The 17,783-nt window shown below is 43.7% G+C and overlaps 1 protein-coding gene and 1 non-coding gene across 3 annotated transcripts; one reads left to right on the forward strand and one right to left on the reverse strand.

Annotated features, from left to right (window-relative positions):
- Positions 1 to 633: 633 nt before the first annotated feature.
- Positions 634 to 17,713, reverse strand: GTF2H3 (general transcription factor IIH subunit 3). 2 transcript variants are annotated; one of them, XM_029058539.2, is made up of 13 exons: positions 17,654 to 17,713; positions 11,309 to 11,388; positions 9,831 to 9,937; positions 7,995 to 8,161; positions 7,060 to 7,122; positions 6,756 to 6,785; positions 5,662 to 5,690; positions 5,497 to 5,571; positions 3,936 to 3,989; positions 3,446 to 3,514; positions 2,047 to 2,182; positions 1,902 to 1,938; positions 634 to 1,795 (listed from the first exon to the last, which is right to left on the reverse strand). In XM_029058539.2, exons 1-13 carry the CDS (start codon positions 17,664 to 17,666, stop codon positions 1,726 to 1,728), a joined length of 930 nt encoding a protein of 309 aa, XP_028914372.1. In that variant the 5' UTR covers positions 17,667 to 17,713; the 3' UTR covers positions 634 to 1,725. The 2 variants fall into 2 exon arrangements, with proteins under 2 accessions (XP_028914372.1, XP_028914371.1); XM_029058538.2 differs by having other exon boundaries at positions 9,831 to 9,940.
- LOC114809575 lies at positions 7,188 to 7,326 on the forward strand. Its single transcript, XR_003757351.1, has one exon. It is a non-coding gene; the product is annotated as a small nucleolar RNA SNORA7 (small nucleolar RNA).
- Positions 17,714 to 17,783: the final 70 nt, after the last annotated feature.

The raw sequence follows: 17,783 nt of genomic DNA on the forward strand, positions 1-17,783 counted from the left end.
GCCCCTGGCCCTGGAAGGCCCCGCTCTCCATCCTCCCTCCCCACTGCAGGTTGGGCAGATCTGGGCCACATTTTGCTTTGGATTTCCGGCTCTTTGGGTCATAAGGCTGGACCAACCCTGGACTAAACCCAATAGTTTAGCAGAATCTAAGGGATTTCAAGGAGAAACAGCCTGGCTTTGTGACTATACCCCTCTACACTGTGAGCTCGCTGTGGGCAGGAAATGTGTCTGTTGTTGTAATGTCCTCTCCCAAGCAATTAGTACAGCACTCTACATACAGTAAGTGCTCAATAAATACAATTGAATGAATGAATGGCATAGTGGACAGAGCACGGGCCTGGGATTCAGAAGGACCTGGGTTCGAATCCCAACTCCGCCACTTGTCTGCTGTGGGACGTTGGGCAAGTCACTTCACTTCTCTGGGCCTCAGTTACCTCATCTGTAAAATGGGGATTGAGACTGTGAGCTGCACGTGGGACAGGGATTATGTCCAAACCTATTTGCTTGTATCCACCCCAGAGCTTAATACAGTGCCTGGCCCATAGTAAGCGCTTAATAAGAACCATTATTATTATTATTATTAACTAAATTGAAGTGAAGTGTAAAACAAAAACAAGAATTAGTACCACCAAATTGAAAAAAATCCATTGTTTTATTGCTAGCATTCAAATAAAAATATATTTAGTACCAACAAAAAAACTTACTCAGACCTAAACGAGTCATGGAGAGTTTAAATGAGATTGTAAAATGGAAAAGTCTGGAAGCTTGTCGACATGGACTTCTCAAATGCAGCAATTATGGGATTCCCATTATACAGTGGAGAGTCAAGTACTATCGTGATTTAAAAATTACAAAATATGCAAGCACACTATAAAAGTCAAAAGGAAAGGAGTTTTCCTTTTGCAGATGCTCATGATATGATCATTAGAGGATGTGAATTCAAAAAGTCATCCATTTAAAGTACTTCTGGCATTACCTTTTTACTGAGAGTCAAATGCGAGACTACTGCAGCTGGGGGTAGGGAGGGTCTTTTTAGGAAAAAAAACAACAAACCTAAATATCTTGCTAAAACAGAGTTTTCTTACAGCTATGTACACTTTCTAAATCAGCAGCCAGCCTTCCTTTCACTGAGCCACAAGATGAAAAAGGTGCCCATGCTTCCAGCTGCTCTTGGGATAGCCATTTCTTCTACAATTTTGCTTATGAGTGTGGAAAATTTTCAAGGAAGATACTGTTCTCTCAAATACTGATATGCATTTTAAGTAAAAGGGGACAAAGAATAAAGGAAAGGTTCTTATCCTGGGAAAAGCTTTCCTTTTCACTGGGAAAACTCCTTTCAGTGCCTAAAAAGTCTGGACAAACGGGCTTTAACAACTTTCCTTCTGAAGAGAAAGCATTCATTTGGAATACTTCTTGTCCAAGTTCCTCCGAACACAATTCTGCGATCATTTGGGGAGAGTCCATTAACCGTGGGTAATCGTCCACACGGTAGTAATAGCCATCATACTGCAAGATATTCCCTCACCCGCTCACAGGCCTCCAAATAATACTGTATGAGGAATGCTGTTTGGAGAAATTTCCCCCAAGAGACGAGTTGCATCAAAATCTATTTTAAATGCTAGCATTTTTCTTCTAACATCCTGTTTGGCACGGGCTTCTCAGCTACTGTCTGCTCTGGAAGGACCAGCGAGGCAGGGAATGCAACGTGGAGTGCTCCTAATATGTCTAGGCAGTCGCTTTGAGCTTCTTTTTCTTGGTCTTCATGACAGGAGGAAGGGAAATCTTAAAGGCAGTCCTGAAAAAACAGAATAAGGAAAACCCTTCTCAATCCCTTGCGGGCTTTAAGAAGTCGAGCTCCCCAAACGGGTCCCGGCTGCCCAAGCTTCAATGGAGACACTTACTCGCATGTGGTGCAAATCGGGCTGAAATTGCAGAATACTGAAAAGCAAAAGCAGGCTGGTTTTAGAGCGTGCCACTGAGAAATCCTCTAGAGTACCCATCCAAAACTAAAACTAGGGAAATAATTTAGAATTCCCATCAACTTACTTGACAGGCATACGGAGCAGACATAACCAATTTCAATGAGATTTCGATGACAGAAGCAAGCAGCTCGGTAGTCAACATGAATTGGCGGTGGGAGGATTAATTGGGACCTCTGGTCTTGATCAGGAAGAAATACCCACTGTTTGTTTAATTAAAGAGAGAGACACAGACAGAGAGAGAGAGGCTACGTAAGACCCGGGACGGAGTAATTAGAGAAAACTTTGAAAACCCTGAACATTCACCCCAGATGAGAACATTCCTTAGTTTACTTGAAACAAATTAAATCATTCTTGGTTACAAAAATATCCTGCTTTGTACAGGGCTCGGTACACACCTCAATCAATCCATCAGTGGTATTTTTAGGCTCTGTGTGCAATGCTTAGGAGAGAATGATACAACAGAGTCGGTAGACACATTCCCTGTCCACATAGGGCTTCAAGACTAGAGGGGGAGACACACATTAAAATAAGTTGCAAATCTCTACATAAGTGCTGTGGAGAGGGGGAAGGGGTAATATCAACCCTCTCCACCTTCAAAGCATTAACAAGGTCACATCTCCTCCAAGAAGCCTTCCCCCATTAAGCCCTCTTTTCTCCGGCTCGCTCTCCCTTCTGTGTCGCCTATGCAATGGATCTGTGACCTTTGGGCGTTTGATATTCACCCCAAGCCCTAGCCCACAGCATTTACGTATATATCTTTAATTTATATATTGAAATTACTTATTTATATTACTGTCTACCTCTCCTCTAGACTGTAAGCTCCTTTTGGGCGGGGAATGTGTCTGCTAATTCTGTTGTACTACACCCTCCCAAGCATTTAGTACAGTGCTCTTGTTTACTTGTACTGATGTCTGTCTCCCCTCCCACCACTCCTAGATTGTGAGTCCACTGTGGGTAGGAATTGTCTCTCTTTATTTGCCGTACTGTACTTTCCAAGTATTTAGTACAGTGCTCTCCACACAATAAGCACTCAATAAATACTACAGAATGAATAATCCACACATGGTAAATGCTCAATAAATACCATCGTTGATAACGATGACATCAATTGCTTGAAGGGTACATATCCAAGTGCACGGGTGACACAGAGGGACAGTGAGTGTAGGGGAAATGATGAGGGCTTAGTCAGGGAAGGCCTCCTGGAGGCGACGTAATTTTAGGAGGGGTCTGAAGGTGGGGAGACTGTCAGCTATGAAGGCCGGGGAGGGCGTTCGAGGACAGAGGGAGGATGTGGACAAGGAGCTGGAGGTGAAATAGATGAGATCAACATCCAGTGACACTGACTGATTGATTGATTGATCGATGGCTCTAAGCCCAGAAGATGAAAGTGACGACCTGACGGGGTTTTTGAAAGCCTGTGCTCTCCTGGGTCACTGAAAAGTTTCTCTGGGACTTTTCCTTACCAGTAAATACTGCAGAAGGGATGGCATCTGAGGCACTTTCAAATATATACCTCCGGTAATATCACAAGCCTGTAAAGCAGACACCAAAACACTTAGCCAATTCATTCATTCAATCGTATTTATTAACGGCTTAGTACAGAGCACTGTACTAAGTGCTTGGAAATCTATCACTGGGTTTTCTCCGAAGTGTGAATACCAGTGCAGACAGGGAGTTATAAAAGCAACAGCTGGGAAGGATGCACCCTTGAAAGGGCAGAGGATTTTCTTCCAATGATGGAACAGAGAGGCTTTTTTTGTTACGCTGAGTCCAATTCAGAGAAGTTTTCCCGTCAAAACTCAGCCACAATTTCAGACGGTCCCAAAGGATACTGCCCTCTTGCCATCACCACCAAATTAATAAGGGAATAATCCTGGCTCACATTGGCTATTTTTGTAATTAGACAAAGCCACCCTCTGCGAGCTACTCTATTCAATAGGTTAAAAAGTGTACCTGTTGGAGTAGCCCAGAATCAGAGTCTAAGACACAGGCATCAATCAAAATATTCTAAAAACAAAACAAAACAGCAAATTATTGACACCATCATGAAATACAGAGCCACCGTACTAATTAGACTACATTGGCATTTATTCATTTTATTCATTTTTTAATTTGATTAGAGAAGCAGCATGGCGTAGTGCATAGAGCACGAGCCCGGGAGTCAGAAGATCACAGGTTCTAATCCAGGCTCTACCACTTGTCTGCTGCGTGACCTTGGGCAAGGCGCTTCACTTCTCTGTGCCTCAGTTACCTCAGCTGCAAAATGGGGATTGAGACTGTGAGTCTTGGTGAGACGGTGACCATGTCCGATCTAATTTCTCCAGATTTTCCCGAGTTTAGCAGAATGGCAGGGAGTAAGCACTAACTAAACTCATTCATTCATTCAATCGCATGTTTTGAGCACTTAAAACTGTGTGCAGAGCACTGTACTGAGCACTCGAAAAGTACCTATTATCACCGTCATCATCATCATGGAGAAGTACAGTTCTTGGTGACTATTACTTGGCTACTATCTAGCACTGGAAATACAATTTTATTTGAAAAAAATAATTGAATGCTAACAATAGCCCCAAGAGATGAGTGGAAGAGCGATCAGTGGGGCTAGCCTCAAATGTCAGAGCAATGGCGGAAACATAATAATAATAATAATAGTAATAATGGCATTTGTTAAGCGCCTACTATGGTGCAAAGCACTGTTCTAAGCGCTGGGGAGGGTACAAGGTGATCAGGTTGTCCCATGTGGGGCTCACAGTCTTCATCCCCATTTTCCAGATGAGGTAACTGAGACCCAGAGAAGTTACGTGACTTGCCCAAAGTCATACAACTGACAAGTGGCAGAGCCGGCATTTGAACCCATGACCTCTGACTTCCCAGTCGATCAGATTTACTGAGAGCTTACTGTGTGCAGAGCACTGTACTAAGTGCTTGAGAGAGTACAATATAACAAGATAACAGACACAGTCTGTGCCCACAATGAGTTTACAGTCTAGAGGGGGGAGATAGGATAATTTGGACTAGTTATATGAACTGATTAGCCCAAATTACCCAGTCAACCATGAGCCGACAGAAATTTCGGTTCCCACAGTATATACACAATATATATGTATATGTGTATTATTCTATTTATTAATGATGTGTATTTATCTATAATTCTATTTATTTATATTGATGCCTGTCTACTTGTTTTGTTTAGTTGTCTGTCTCCCCCCTTCTAGACTGTGAGCCCATTGTTGGGTACGGATTGTCTCTATTTGTTGCCGAATCATACTTTCCAAGCGCTCAGAACAGTGCTCTGCACACAGTAAGAGCTCAATAAATATGACAATGAACTGAATGAACGAATGAAATTTCCCCAGTCCCAATCTAGTAATTTGGCTGAATCAATTAAGCCAAATGTCTTCCTAATTAGAGCATCCTCTAAAAGTGAAAGTTAATCATCAAGCCTGAAACAGCGCTTCTCATCCTTTCATCGTGCATTCTTTAGTTAGAGAGGTACAACTGTCTCCATTCTCACCTGTTTCTGGGCCGCGAAGATCACATTCATGAAGTTCATATATTGCAATGCGCTGTCTTCTGAAGCCTTAATAACCTAAACAAAGGCAACTGTATGAAAATCCTGGGTGCTCACTCTCTCCACCCTCATAACAGATGTCTTAGAATTAACCACGAGAGGTCTTACCAAAATTCTTGATCTCATTTCCTGGCTGTCTACATGGATGACAAAGAGAAAACAAATGAAACTTAACTTGGCCTAAAATATAAGTATTAAAGATCCCATTATCCACAGAGATTTTCTGTGAATTAAATCATTCATTTCATGCTTATCTAATTGTTCTCCAGGCTTCCCACTTAATACCTAACTATCCATCGACACTTTTATTTCTTAATTGTAAAGTGAGAAGCAGTATGGCCTAGTGAAAAGAGTACCAGCTGGGAGCCAGAAGACCTGGCTTTCATTTCCAGCTTTGTCATTTGCCTGTTGTGTGACCTTGGGCAAGACACTTCACTTCTCTGGGTCTCAGTTTCCTCATCTGTAAAATGGGGATTAAATACCTGTTCTCCCCCCTAATTACTCTATGAGTCCCATGTGAGACAGGGACTGTGTCCAATCTGATCAACTTGTATCTATGCCAGGATTTAGAGAAGTGCTTGAAACATAATAAGCGCTTAACAAATATGATTATTATTATTTGCTGAAATGCTCATTTGGGGGGAAATGACCTGGGGATCATGCTTCTGATTTCTCATAAATCAAAGTTGCCTTTTTCTGAGCCCCTTTAACCAACCATGGATTATGAAAAAAATTAAATTTCCTGAGGGGGAAAAATAGCCAAGATTCATATTTTAGGATTAATGCAGATACAAAGGTACACTTTTGAAGATTTTTCTCTTTGATGAAGGACATACTCTAGTGTTTGCTTTTTTTCTTCCCTTGCCTGTTGAAACTAATAATAACAATGATGATGATAATAATATCTATTTGACACTTATGTGCCATTCATCATATCAAGCGCTGGGGTAAGTACAAGATAAGCATATTGGATACAGTCCCTGACCAATATGGTGTTCACAGACTAAGGGTGAAGTAGAATAGGTACTAAAATCCCATTTTACAGATGAGGGAACTGGGGCACAGGGAAGTTGAGTGAATTCAGAATACACACTATAATAAACACCTACCTACCTACGCTGTATATGCACTGCCCAATTATGTAGATAACACCAAATCACTTAACTTGGAGAAATCAACTGAAGAAAAACAAATAACTATACCTTTCACTTCTTTGTTCATCCTGTGAATATCTTTTTTAGTATTAAGGTATCCAAACTCCACACTTCATTTACAAATATTCACAGTACATCAATATTTACTAAAAAAGAAAGCACTAGCATCATGTAGCTGCAGGTTTTTCTTTTCTGCAATCTAACAGGCAAATCGAGTCTTTGAAAGCAATGACAGGATTCAAGCTGGCAACACTGTTGGGGTTTCTTTGAAACTTAAGCAACTAAGTGAAAATGTTTTCAGTCAAAGAGAAAACGTTGGAACGGACTAAACCTTTCAGGCGATAAAGGATACAGCAAAGCGCTTTAGCAAGAGATCCTGCCAGCAAGGTTTCAGTGTGTTGTCCTTTCATGTCACCTACAAAGCAAGGGAGTTACAAAAACCATTAGATTTGTATCTATTCGATACTAAGCGAGGAGGACCCCCTCGCAGGGTCGCACCTGGAGAGTTTCCAGTCCTCTACCAGTCTCGGCTATGGGAGGGAGAGTCAAGCAGAGGCATTACCCGTTCCATTCCTAGCTTGGGCAGTGGCTAGCGAGTGGAAGGCCATCTGCTACAAGTCAAAACTTACCTGCGTTGGGCAGCAGCAGCCCAGGAGAGAGTCGAGGGCAGAGACTCAAGTTTACTATGTGGAAGGCGGCGATGGTAAACCGCTTTCACATTTTTACCAAGAAAATTCTATGGATCCACTACCAGAACAATTGCAGATGGACAGCGGGGCGTTCTGGGAGAGATGTGTCTGTGGTGTCGCTATGGGTCGGAAACGACTCGACGGCATAAGACAAGACAAGCGAGGAGGAACTTCTCTGTCAACCTTTACGTGAAAGGCAATCTTGTCGGACAAAATGTAACAGAATTAAACTTTGAGGCTAATTTTGTGGATTTTGTTTAAGTTCTGATACTTCCTAGAGTATACCAAAAGATAACAATTACATTTTCTTCCCCTTTTGCCAAGTTGGTTGTTTGGCGGAAATTAATTTCCTCTCCACCTCCAATTCACATCCATCCAAATAAGATCAAATGCCCCCAGACCTCTGTGTGAACCATCCAAAACCTCTCTCTGCTCCATGATATCCAAAGTGACAAAAGAGAAAACTAAAGGGAAAAATACACATTTTGGACGTGTATATATTTTCCCCAGGTGGAGCATATTGAGAAACCCAAGAAGCTACTCCATTACAAATCAATTCAGCACACTATGTCCTTTATTAAAAATGGAAAGCTCTTACTCTTTGTCATGAGATCTTTAATCTCCTCGGTAATGACTTCATTTGCCGTTGTCAGTAGTTCGTATTTTCCATCCTTACTACCGGATGGATTGTACTCGGTAGGGCTACTGCAGGCATCTCCAGAAAATTCTCCAAGTTTCCAATTCTTTCCAGGGTACAAAAAACGACTGCATCAAAAAGAACACAAAAAGCTATAGTGCCTCTCATGTCTCTCAACGAAAATGAAATTTAACCAGGTAAAATCTCAGCAAATTAAAATCCCGAAAACACTGCTCAATGAAAGAAATTCAAATCATTGAATTTCATTTGTATTCATGGTGTTATCATTGCTCCTGCTGGAAAGTAAAAAAGTTAATGCTCCTTCTTGAGCCAAATTAATAATGATAATTGCTGTATTTGCTAAGTGTTTTCGATGAGCCAACCACTGTACTAGGGTTGGGGTAGATACGGGTTAATCAGGTCAGACATAGCTAAGGGCTCACAGTATAGTAGAAGGGAGAACAGGTATTGAATCCCCATTTTTCAGATGAGGAAACAGAGGGACAGAGAAGTGAAGTGACTCGCCCAAGGGCATACAGCAGGTATGTGGCAGAGCTGGGATTAGAACCCAGGTCCTCTGACTCCCAGGCCCATTCTCTTTCCCCTAGGCCATGCTGCTTATGAATTATTTAAGGGTTCCAATTTCTTGTCAATACGATGTACATGTGAAAATGTAATTTTATAAGCTCATGTTTCCTACCTTAAAGCTGACAATCAGGGAAGCTTCACTTAGGACTATTTCGTGACTTTTTTGGGAGATATTTCAAGTGCCCAGGATAATACTACCTCTCTCCAATACAGTGAAATTTTGAAAACGTTGCAGAGTTCGTGAAACCCAATGACCATTAAAACTACGTTGTTTTCTATCGGTACTCAGGTTGGCTCTCCCCTAGCAAAGAGACTGGGGTGAAGACTCGAAATAAAAATATTCTGCCTTTCATTTCCAAGCCCCAGTAGTGAAGCAGGAGACTGAAAAGGCAAACGAGGGTGACAGAAAACCAAAACTTGGCTTCCCTGTCACGGATTAAGGAAGGTTTCACTCTGCCAAGTAGTAGGTGGCAGCTACTCAATCAACTGGTCATTTGTATTTATCTAGTGCTTACTGTGTGCACAGCACTGTACTAAGCACTCGGGAGAGTACAATATAACAGAGTTGGTAGACACGTTCCCTGTCCAGATGAGCTTAGTCTAGAGGGGGAGACAGACAATAACATAAATAAATTAAGGGTATGTACATGACAATTACTCTTCCCCTCTTCAAAGCCTCCTGAAGGCCCATCTCCTCCAAGAAGCCTTCCCTGACTTCCCTGACTCTGTGTCACCCTGACTTGCTCCCTTCATTCATCCCTCTTCCTGGCCCCACAGCACTTATGCACATATCTGTCATTTATTTATTTATATTAATGTCTCTTTCCCCTTCTAGACTGTAAGCTCGTTGGGAGCAAGGAATGTGTCTGTTATATTGCAGTCTCCCAAGCGCTTGGCACAGTGCTCTGCACACAGTAAGCGCTCGATAAATACAATGGACTGACTGAGTGATGTGGGGCTGTGGGAGAGGGTGAATAAAGGGGGTAATTCCAAGTGCCAGGGTGATGCAGAAAGGAATGGGAGAGGAGAAAATGAGGATTTAGTCAGGAAGGCCACTTGAAGGACATATGCCTTCGATAAGGCTTTGAAGGAGGGCAGAGTGATGGTCTGTCGAACGTGAAGGCCAGAGGCAGGCCTGAGACATCAGACACAATCAGAAGCCAAAAATATTTCAAAAGTCTTATATTGAAACGGTATTAATAAGCATACCTTTCTTGAATATGACTTGCTATCACAGCAAGTTTGTTGGTCCGGTTCATAAGCAAATGGGAATTTCCCATCACCATTACAGCATCTATGCATTTTGATAACGTGAACTGCTGAAAAATGGAAGAAATGAAGAAAGATACAAAGAAAGGTTCAAAAGGAGGCAACCAGACCTTTGCAAAATCATCATTTAAACCATTACAGTTAAAGTATTTATAGCTGACATTTTAAAAGAAACATATGCTTATCACATTTTTTTGAAAAATATTAACCGCTCCAGGTAAAAAATGTGATTTCTGAAAATTAAAAATCACCCACCCGAGCATGAATAGAATTTTAACAATCCTTTCCCTATCCTTTTAAATTACGCTTAGCATTTAGCACTAAAACACAATTTAGTGTGTTTTTCATATACATTATATTAACCAGATTTTGATCATTAAAGCTTAATAACATTTGAAATATGAATTCAGTCCCCCTTTCCCCAGAAACCTTTATAGACTAAATATTGATCTGTCCGGTATAGTCTGAAGGCAAGAGATGAACTAGATAATTTAGATCACAGGAATTTGCCCCAAATTCCAAACCCCAAAATATACTCCAATTATTATGGCACTTCTATCATGGAATTTGTTAAGCACTTACTATGTGTCGAGAACTGTTCTAAGCACAGGGACAAGTTAATCAGGTTGGACACAGTTCCTGTCCAACTTGGGGCTAACAGTCTAACTAGGAAGGAGAATGGGGATTTAATTTCCATTTCACAGTTGAGGAAATTGAGGTACAGAGAAGTTAAGTGGCCTGCCCAAGGTCACACATCAACAACTGGCAGAGCTGCAGTTAACCCAGGTCCTCTGACTCCCAGGCCCGTTTTGTACTAGGCCATGCTGCTTCTCTGAAAATACTTCTTGAAAAGTGTTGGTACGCATTTCATATTCACTTTATGATACTGAAGGCTATTATTTTCTTAGTAGCTTTTGCCCATTTAAAATGAAAAAATCCCTGTATATATTAATTGTGCTCAAATTAAAAGGTATGGAGAACAGAAAATAATAATGATAATAATAACTGGCATTTAAGCACTTACTATATGCCAAGGACTGTTCTAAGCGCTGGGGTAGATGCAAGGTAATCAAGTTGGACACAGTCCCTGTTCCGCATAAGGCTCACAGTCTTAATGCCCATTTTACAGATGAGGTAACTGAGGCACAGAGAAGGGAAGTGATTTGGCCAAGGTCACACAGCAGCCTTGTGGCGAAGCCAGGATTAGAATCCATATCCTTTGACCCCCAAGCCCGTGCTCTTTCCAGTAGGCCAAACTGCTTCAGAACGTCAAATGAACTCATTTTTTAAAGTATGACCACTAGAAATACATCATAAAAAGCATATACTCAACACATTTATTTTTTTATAGTATGTCGATTACTAGAACTAAATAAGTATTAAAAGTTATTAAGGAAAGGTGCGCTGAACGATCTCACCTGTGATTCTCTCAGAGCCTGCTTTCCCCACCAAATTGGATTGGTATCAACGACGATTACTAGGAGGTTCAATTCCTCATCTGAAAGTACAGCAAACATTAAAGAATCGGTTACGTTTACAGAATTTGTTAAGTGCTTACAGTGCCAGGCACTGTACTGATCGCCAGGGTAGATACAAGCTAATCGGCCAGACACTGTCCATGTCTCACGTGGGGCTCGTGGTCTTAGTTTCCATTTTACAGGTGAGAGAACTGAGGCCCGGACAAGTGAAGTGACTTGTCCAGGGTCACACAGTAGTCAAGAGGCAGAGCTGGGATTGGAGCCGGCAGGCCCGGGCTGCTGTGTCACCCTGAGCAAGCCTCTTAACTTCTCTGGGCCTCGGTTACCTCATCTGGAAAATGGGGATTAAGACTGCGAGCCTGATGTGGGACAACCTGATTTCCTTGCTTCCACTCTAGCGCTTAGAACAGTATTTGGCACATAATAAGAGCTTAACAAATACCGTAATTATTATTTCCCACTAGGCCACGCTGCATCTAAAGCAGTTACACGAAATAACTTTTTCTTCATTTGCCCCCTCGCTAATCACCACTTTTTCGAATATTCCTTAATATGCAGAATATTACACACTGCTTTTTAATCTCACCAATCGTATTTGTTCCTCTGACATCCTTAAGACAACTGCCCCAACAAGGAATCGGAGAAACAACCTTTAACTGAATGTGCCAGACCACAGCCACATCAGAGCAAAGCAAACAGAGATGACAGAGAAAATCCATGAAAATGGGCTTCCAGTGCCAGGGAAACTGGCAGCTAGGAGAAAAACAGCCAATCGAAGACAGAACGGAGATGGGTGCGGATGACTGAAGGGGTACTTTTCGAGCCTCTACTAGGTGCAGAATACTGCACAAGTTACTTGGGGAATATTCAAAAGTACAAATATTATCTCATCTGTGGGGTAGACAAGCACGCAAAAAAATGGGAAATGTATAAATGAAGAATTTAAAACTTTCCTGGAAATTAATTGAATGTCTTCATAGTTTTGTCATCGTGCACTAATCAAAGAGGTGACAACTCCCTGTCTCTCCCTTGCTCTTCTCTGTCAACTCAATCCCCCATCGCCTTCTCTTTTGCATTTGAACACGGCAACACTGATGGTGAGGTTTAATTTATGGGTAAGACTGGGACTGAAAAGGCTAATGTAGGACAGAGTCCCTACATCAGGCACTCTCAAACACTGTCCTTTGTGCTCAAGTGTTTAAGGTTTGGTAGGGAAGCAGTGTGGCCTAATGGGAAGAGCCTGGGCCCTGGGAGTCAGAGGACATTGGCTCTAATCCCAGTTCTGCCACTTGCCGTCTGGGTGACCTCAGGTCAGGTAATTAGCTTCTCTGTAAAATAGGGATTCATGTTCCTGTTCTCCCGCCTTAGACTGTGAGCCCCATGTGGAACAGAGACTGTGTCTGACCTGATTATCTTAGTAATAATGGTGGTATTTTTAAGCACTTACTATGTGCCAAACACTGTTCTAAGCGCTGGGGGATACAAGGTGATCAGGTTGTCCCACGTAGGGCTCACAGGTTTCATCCTCATTTTACAGATGAGGTAACTGAGGCACAGAGAAGTGAAGTGACTTGCCCAAAGTCACACAGCTGGCAAGCGTCAGAGCCTGGATTAGTACCCACGACCTCTGACTCCCAAGCCCAGGCTCTTTCCACAGAGCCACGTGCTCTTGCCACCAGACCACGCTGCTTCTCTATAACTATTATATATCTACAACAGTACAGTGCTTGGCAACCTGTAAGTGCTTAAAAATTTTGTATTATCATTATCAGAACCAGAGCTGTTTTAGCCTCAGTCTTATAACTTCCCCTACCCTGCCCCAAATCCAGAAGGAAAATATCAGCTGTACAGCACAAAACCTATCATTTTTAAACGTTGTGCCATCTGTGCATTTTCTGTCATTTTTGATTTGCTGTTTTATCTAATAGTAATGATTATTACGGTATTTGTTAAGCGTTTACTATGTGCCATGCACTTTTCTAAGCGCTGGGGTAGATACAAGGTAGTAAAATTGTCCCACGTATGGCTCACAGTCTTAATCCCCATTTTACAGATGAGGTAACTGAGGCACAGAGGTTGAGAGACTTGCCCAAGGTCACACAGCAGACAAGTGGTGCAGCTGGGATTAGAACCCATGTCCTCTGGACTCCCAAACCCGTGCTCTTGCCACTAGGCCATGCTGCTTATCTATGACTATTATATATCTACAACTCGACCATAATCTCCTGTCCAGCACTTAGAATAGTGCTTGGCACATTCATTCATTCAATTGTATTTATTGAGCGCTTACTGTGTGCGCAGCACTGTACTAAAGGTTTGGAATGTACAATTGGGCAACAGATAGAGACAATCCCTACCCAACAACGGGCTCACCGTCTAAAAAGTGGAGACAGACAACAAAACAAAACAAGTAGCCAGTTAAGCACAGTAAGTGCTTAACAAATGCCATCATTATTATTATTATCATTGTGGGTAGCACCCCAGCTGAAGAATGAAAGCATTCCTCTTGGTATACTGATCCTCTGACCTGATTTTTTCATTCCACTGCCCCCCTCTTTTATTTCAGAGAAGCAGCATGGCTCAGTGAAAAGAGTACAGGCTTAGGAGTCAGAGGTCATGGGTTCAAATCCTGGTTCTGCCACTTGTCAGCTGTGTGACTGTGGGCAAGTCTATTCTTGATTCTATTTAGTTGCCATTGTTTTTACGAGATGTTCTTCCCCTTGACTCTATTTATTGCCATTGTTCTTGTCTGTCTGTCTCCCCCGATTAGACTGTAAGCCTGTCAAACGGCAGGGACTGTCTCTATCTGTTGCTGACTTGTTCATTCCAAGCGCTTAGTACAGTGCTCTGCACATAGTAAGCGCTCAATAAATACTATTGAATGAATGAAAGTCACTTCACTTCTCTGGGCCTCAGTTACTTCATCTGAAAAATGGGGATTAGGACTATGAGCCTCAGGTGGGACAACCTGATTACCCTGTATCTACCCCAGCGCTTAGAACAGTACTCTGCACATACTAAGTGCTTAACAAATACCAACATTATTACTTCAGGGTGTCCTAGTAATCTTCAAAGGGTCCTGAGCCCCTCCCCTATTGTCATAGCGTTCACCCTAGGCCTAGAGGCTCCTCCCCCTCTCTCCCCAGGACTCTGGCCGCCCCCGCCACCCCAATGTTTCCAACCCCATCCTTTCTTATTGTTCTCCACACCCTTGCCTGGCTCCCCTTTGCCCCCACCCCACCAATCAATCAATCAAATGTATTTATTGAAGGAGCATGGCCTATGCCTGGCACAAAGTAAGCGCTTAATATCATAATTATTATTATATCTTACCTCGCTGCTCTCCTACTATAACCAGCCCGCACACCACGCTCCTCTAACGCCACCCTTCTCACTCTAACTCAATCTCTAATCTATCTCACCGCCGACCTCTTGCTCATGTCCAGTCTCTGGCCTGGAAAGCCCTCCCCCTTGGTATCTGACAGACCATCAGTCTCCCCACCTTCAAAACCCCTCCTAAAATCACATCTTCATACATTTATTCATTCTTTCGATCATATTTACTGAGCCCTTACTGTGTGCAGAGCACTGTACTAAGTACCTGGATAAGTACGGTACAGCAATAAACACTGACATTCCCTGCCCGCAAGCTTACAGTCTAGAGAGGTGGAGACAGATATCAATTTAAACAAATAAAATGATAGGTACATAAGCGCTGTGGGCCCAGGATGGGGGAAGACCAAAAGGAGCAAATCAGGGTGAAGCAAAAGGGAGTGGGAGATGAGGAAAAGTGGAGCTTAGTCTGGGAAGGCCTCTTAGAGGAGATGGACCTTCAACAAGGCTCTGGGAGGGGGAGTCACTGTCGGATTAGAGGATGGCATTCCAGGCCAGTGGCAGGCGCGGGCCAGGGGTCGGTGGGGAAACCGAGGCACAGTGAGAAGGTTAGCACTAGAGGAGGGAAGTACGTGGGCTGGGTTATAGACGGAGAAAAGCAAGGTGAGGTAGGAGGGGGCAAGATGATGGGAGTGCAAGTGGTGAGGAGTTTTCGTTTGTTACGGAGGTGGGTGGGCAACCACTGGAGTGTTTGGGGGCGGGGGATGACATGTCCTGAACGTTTTTGTAGAAAAATGATCCAGGCAGCAGAGTGAAGTATGGCCTGGTGTGGGAAAGAGACAGGAGGCTGGGAGGTCAGCAAGGAGGCTGACGCAATAATCCAGGCTGAAAAGGATGAGTGAGTGTATTAATGTGGTAGCTGTCTGGATGGAGAGGAAATGACGGATTTTGGCGACGTTGTGAAGGCGGGGCCGACAGGATTTGGTGACGGATTGAATATGTGGGTTGAATGAGAGAGACGAGTCAAGCATAACGCCAACGTTATGGGCTTGTGAGACGGGAAGGATGGTGGTGTCGTCTCTAGTGATGGGAAAGTCACGGGGAGGACATCTCCTCCAATAAGCCTTCCCTAACTCATTTCCCCACCCTATTCCCCCTCCCTTCTGCGTCTGTACACTTGGGCCTATACCTTTTAAGGGGCTGATATTCACCCCACCCACAGCACTTAGTTACATATTTGTAATTTATATATTAATGTAAATAACTTATTTGCTTACATTAATACTTGCCTCCCTCTCTAGACCGTGAGCTGGTTGTGGGCAGGGAACGCGTCAACCAACTCTGCAAAAGCGCTCCATAAATATAACCAATTGGGCAGGGAGAGTGTCTACCAACTGTTATATTATACTCGCCTGAGCACTCAGCACAATGTTCTGCACACATTAGGTGCTCAATAAATTAAATTCATTCATTCAATCGTATTTATTAAGCGCTTACTGTTGGGAAAGTACAATACAACAATAAAGAGTGACGATCCCAGCAAAATGAGCTCGAGCAAGTTTAGGCGACGCGTGGTGGATGAGGAAAAGCATGGCTCAATGGAAAGAGCCTGGCCTTGGGAGTCACAGGTCATGGGTTCTAATCCCAGCTCTGCCACTTGTCAGCTGTGTGACTTTGGGCAAGTCACCTCACTTGTCTGTGCTTCAGTTCCCTCATCTGTAAAATGGGGATGAAGACTGGGAGCCCCATGTGGGACAACCTCATTACCTTGTATCCCCCTAGTGCTTAGAACAGTGCTTGGCACCTAGTAAGCGCTTAATAAATACTATTAGAGAAGCAGCGTGGCATACTGGAAAGAGCTGGAGCTTGGGAGTCAGAGGTCATGGGTTCTAACCCCAGCTTTGCCACGGATCAGCTGTGTGATTTGGGCAAGTCACTTGACTTCACTGGGCCTCGGTTCCCTCATCTGTCAAATGGGGATGAAGACTGTGAGCCCCATGTGGGACCGCCTATTTACCTTGTATCTACCCCAGCGCTTAGAATAGTTATTGGTACATAGTAAGCACTTAACAAATACCGTCATTATTATTAATTGCTGAATTGTACATTCCAAGCGCTTAGTACAGTGCTGTGCACACAGTTAAGTGCTCAATAAATGTGACTGAGTCAAAGTCAAGCACTTGCTCCCTACCAGGCACTGAAGCAGCACGGCCTAGTGGAAAGAGCCCGGGCTTGGGAGTCAGAGATCATGGGTTCGAATTCCGGCTCTGCTGCTTGTCAGCTGTGTGAACTTAGGCCAATCACTTCACTTCTCTGGGCCTCAGTGACCTCATCTGTAAAATGGGGATTAACTGTGAGCCTCACGTGGGACGACCTGATGACCCTGGATCTACCCCAAGGTTAGAACAGTGCTCGGCACACAGTAAGCGCTTAACAAATACCAACATTATTAAATACCAGCATTATAATAATAATGTTGTTCATATTTGTGAAGCGCTAATGAATGTTGGTATTTGTTAAGCGCTTACTGTGTGCCCAAAGTCACACAGTTGGCAAGCGGCGGAGTCGGGATTCGAACCCATGACCTCTGACTCCCAACCCCGGGCTCTTTCCACTGAGCCACGCTGCTTCTCTATGTGCCAAGCACTGTTCTAGGCGCTGGGGGAGATAGAAGGTGATGAGGTTGTCCCCCGTGGGGCTCCCAGTCTCCATCCCCATTTTGCAGATGAGGTCACTGAGGCCCGGAGAAGGGAAGTGACTGGCCTAAGGTCACCCGGCAGACAGGAGGCGGGATTGGAACCCACGACCTCTGACTCCCCCGCGCGGGCTCTTCCCACCGAGCCACGCTAATAATAATAATAATAGCTATTATTATTATTATTGTAAAGGTGCAGCGATGGAGTGAAGGCGGTGCCCCCCGTTCCCCCTCCCCCCGCCGTCGCGGGGCCTCACCGTCGCTACTCATGCTGGCGGTGGGGGGGCGGGGCCCCCGCTCCGGCGCCCGCTGATGACGTCCGCCGTGACGTCACCCGGCGCCCGGGCTTCGCGGTGGACGAAGCTGGTCCCCAACGGCGCCCCGTAG

This window comes from Ornithorhynchus anatinus, chromosome 2 (assembly GCF_004115215.2).
Source record: "Ornithorhynchus anatinus isolate Pmale09 chromosome 2, mOrnAna1.pri.v4, whole genome shotgun sequence".
NCBI classification, from domain to species: domain Eukaryota; kingdom Metazoa; phylum Chordata; class Mammalia; order Monotremata; family Ornithorhynchidae; genus Ornithorhynchus; species Ornithorhynchus anatinus.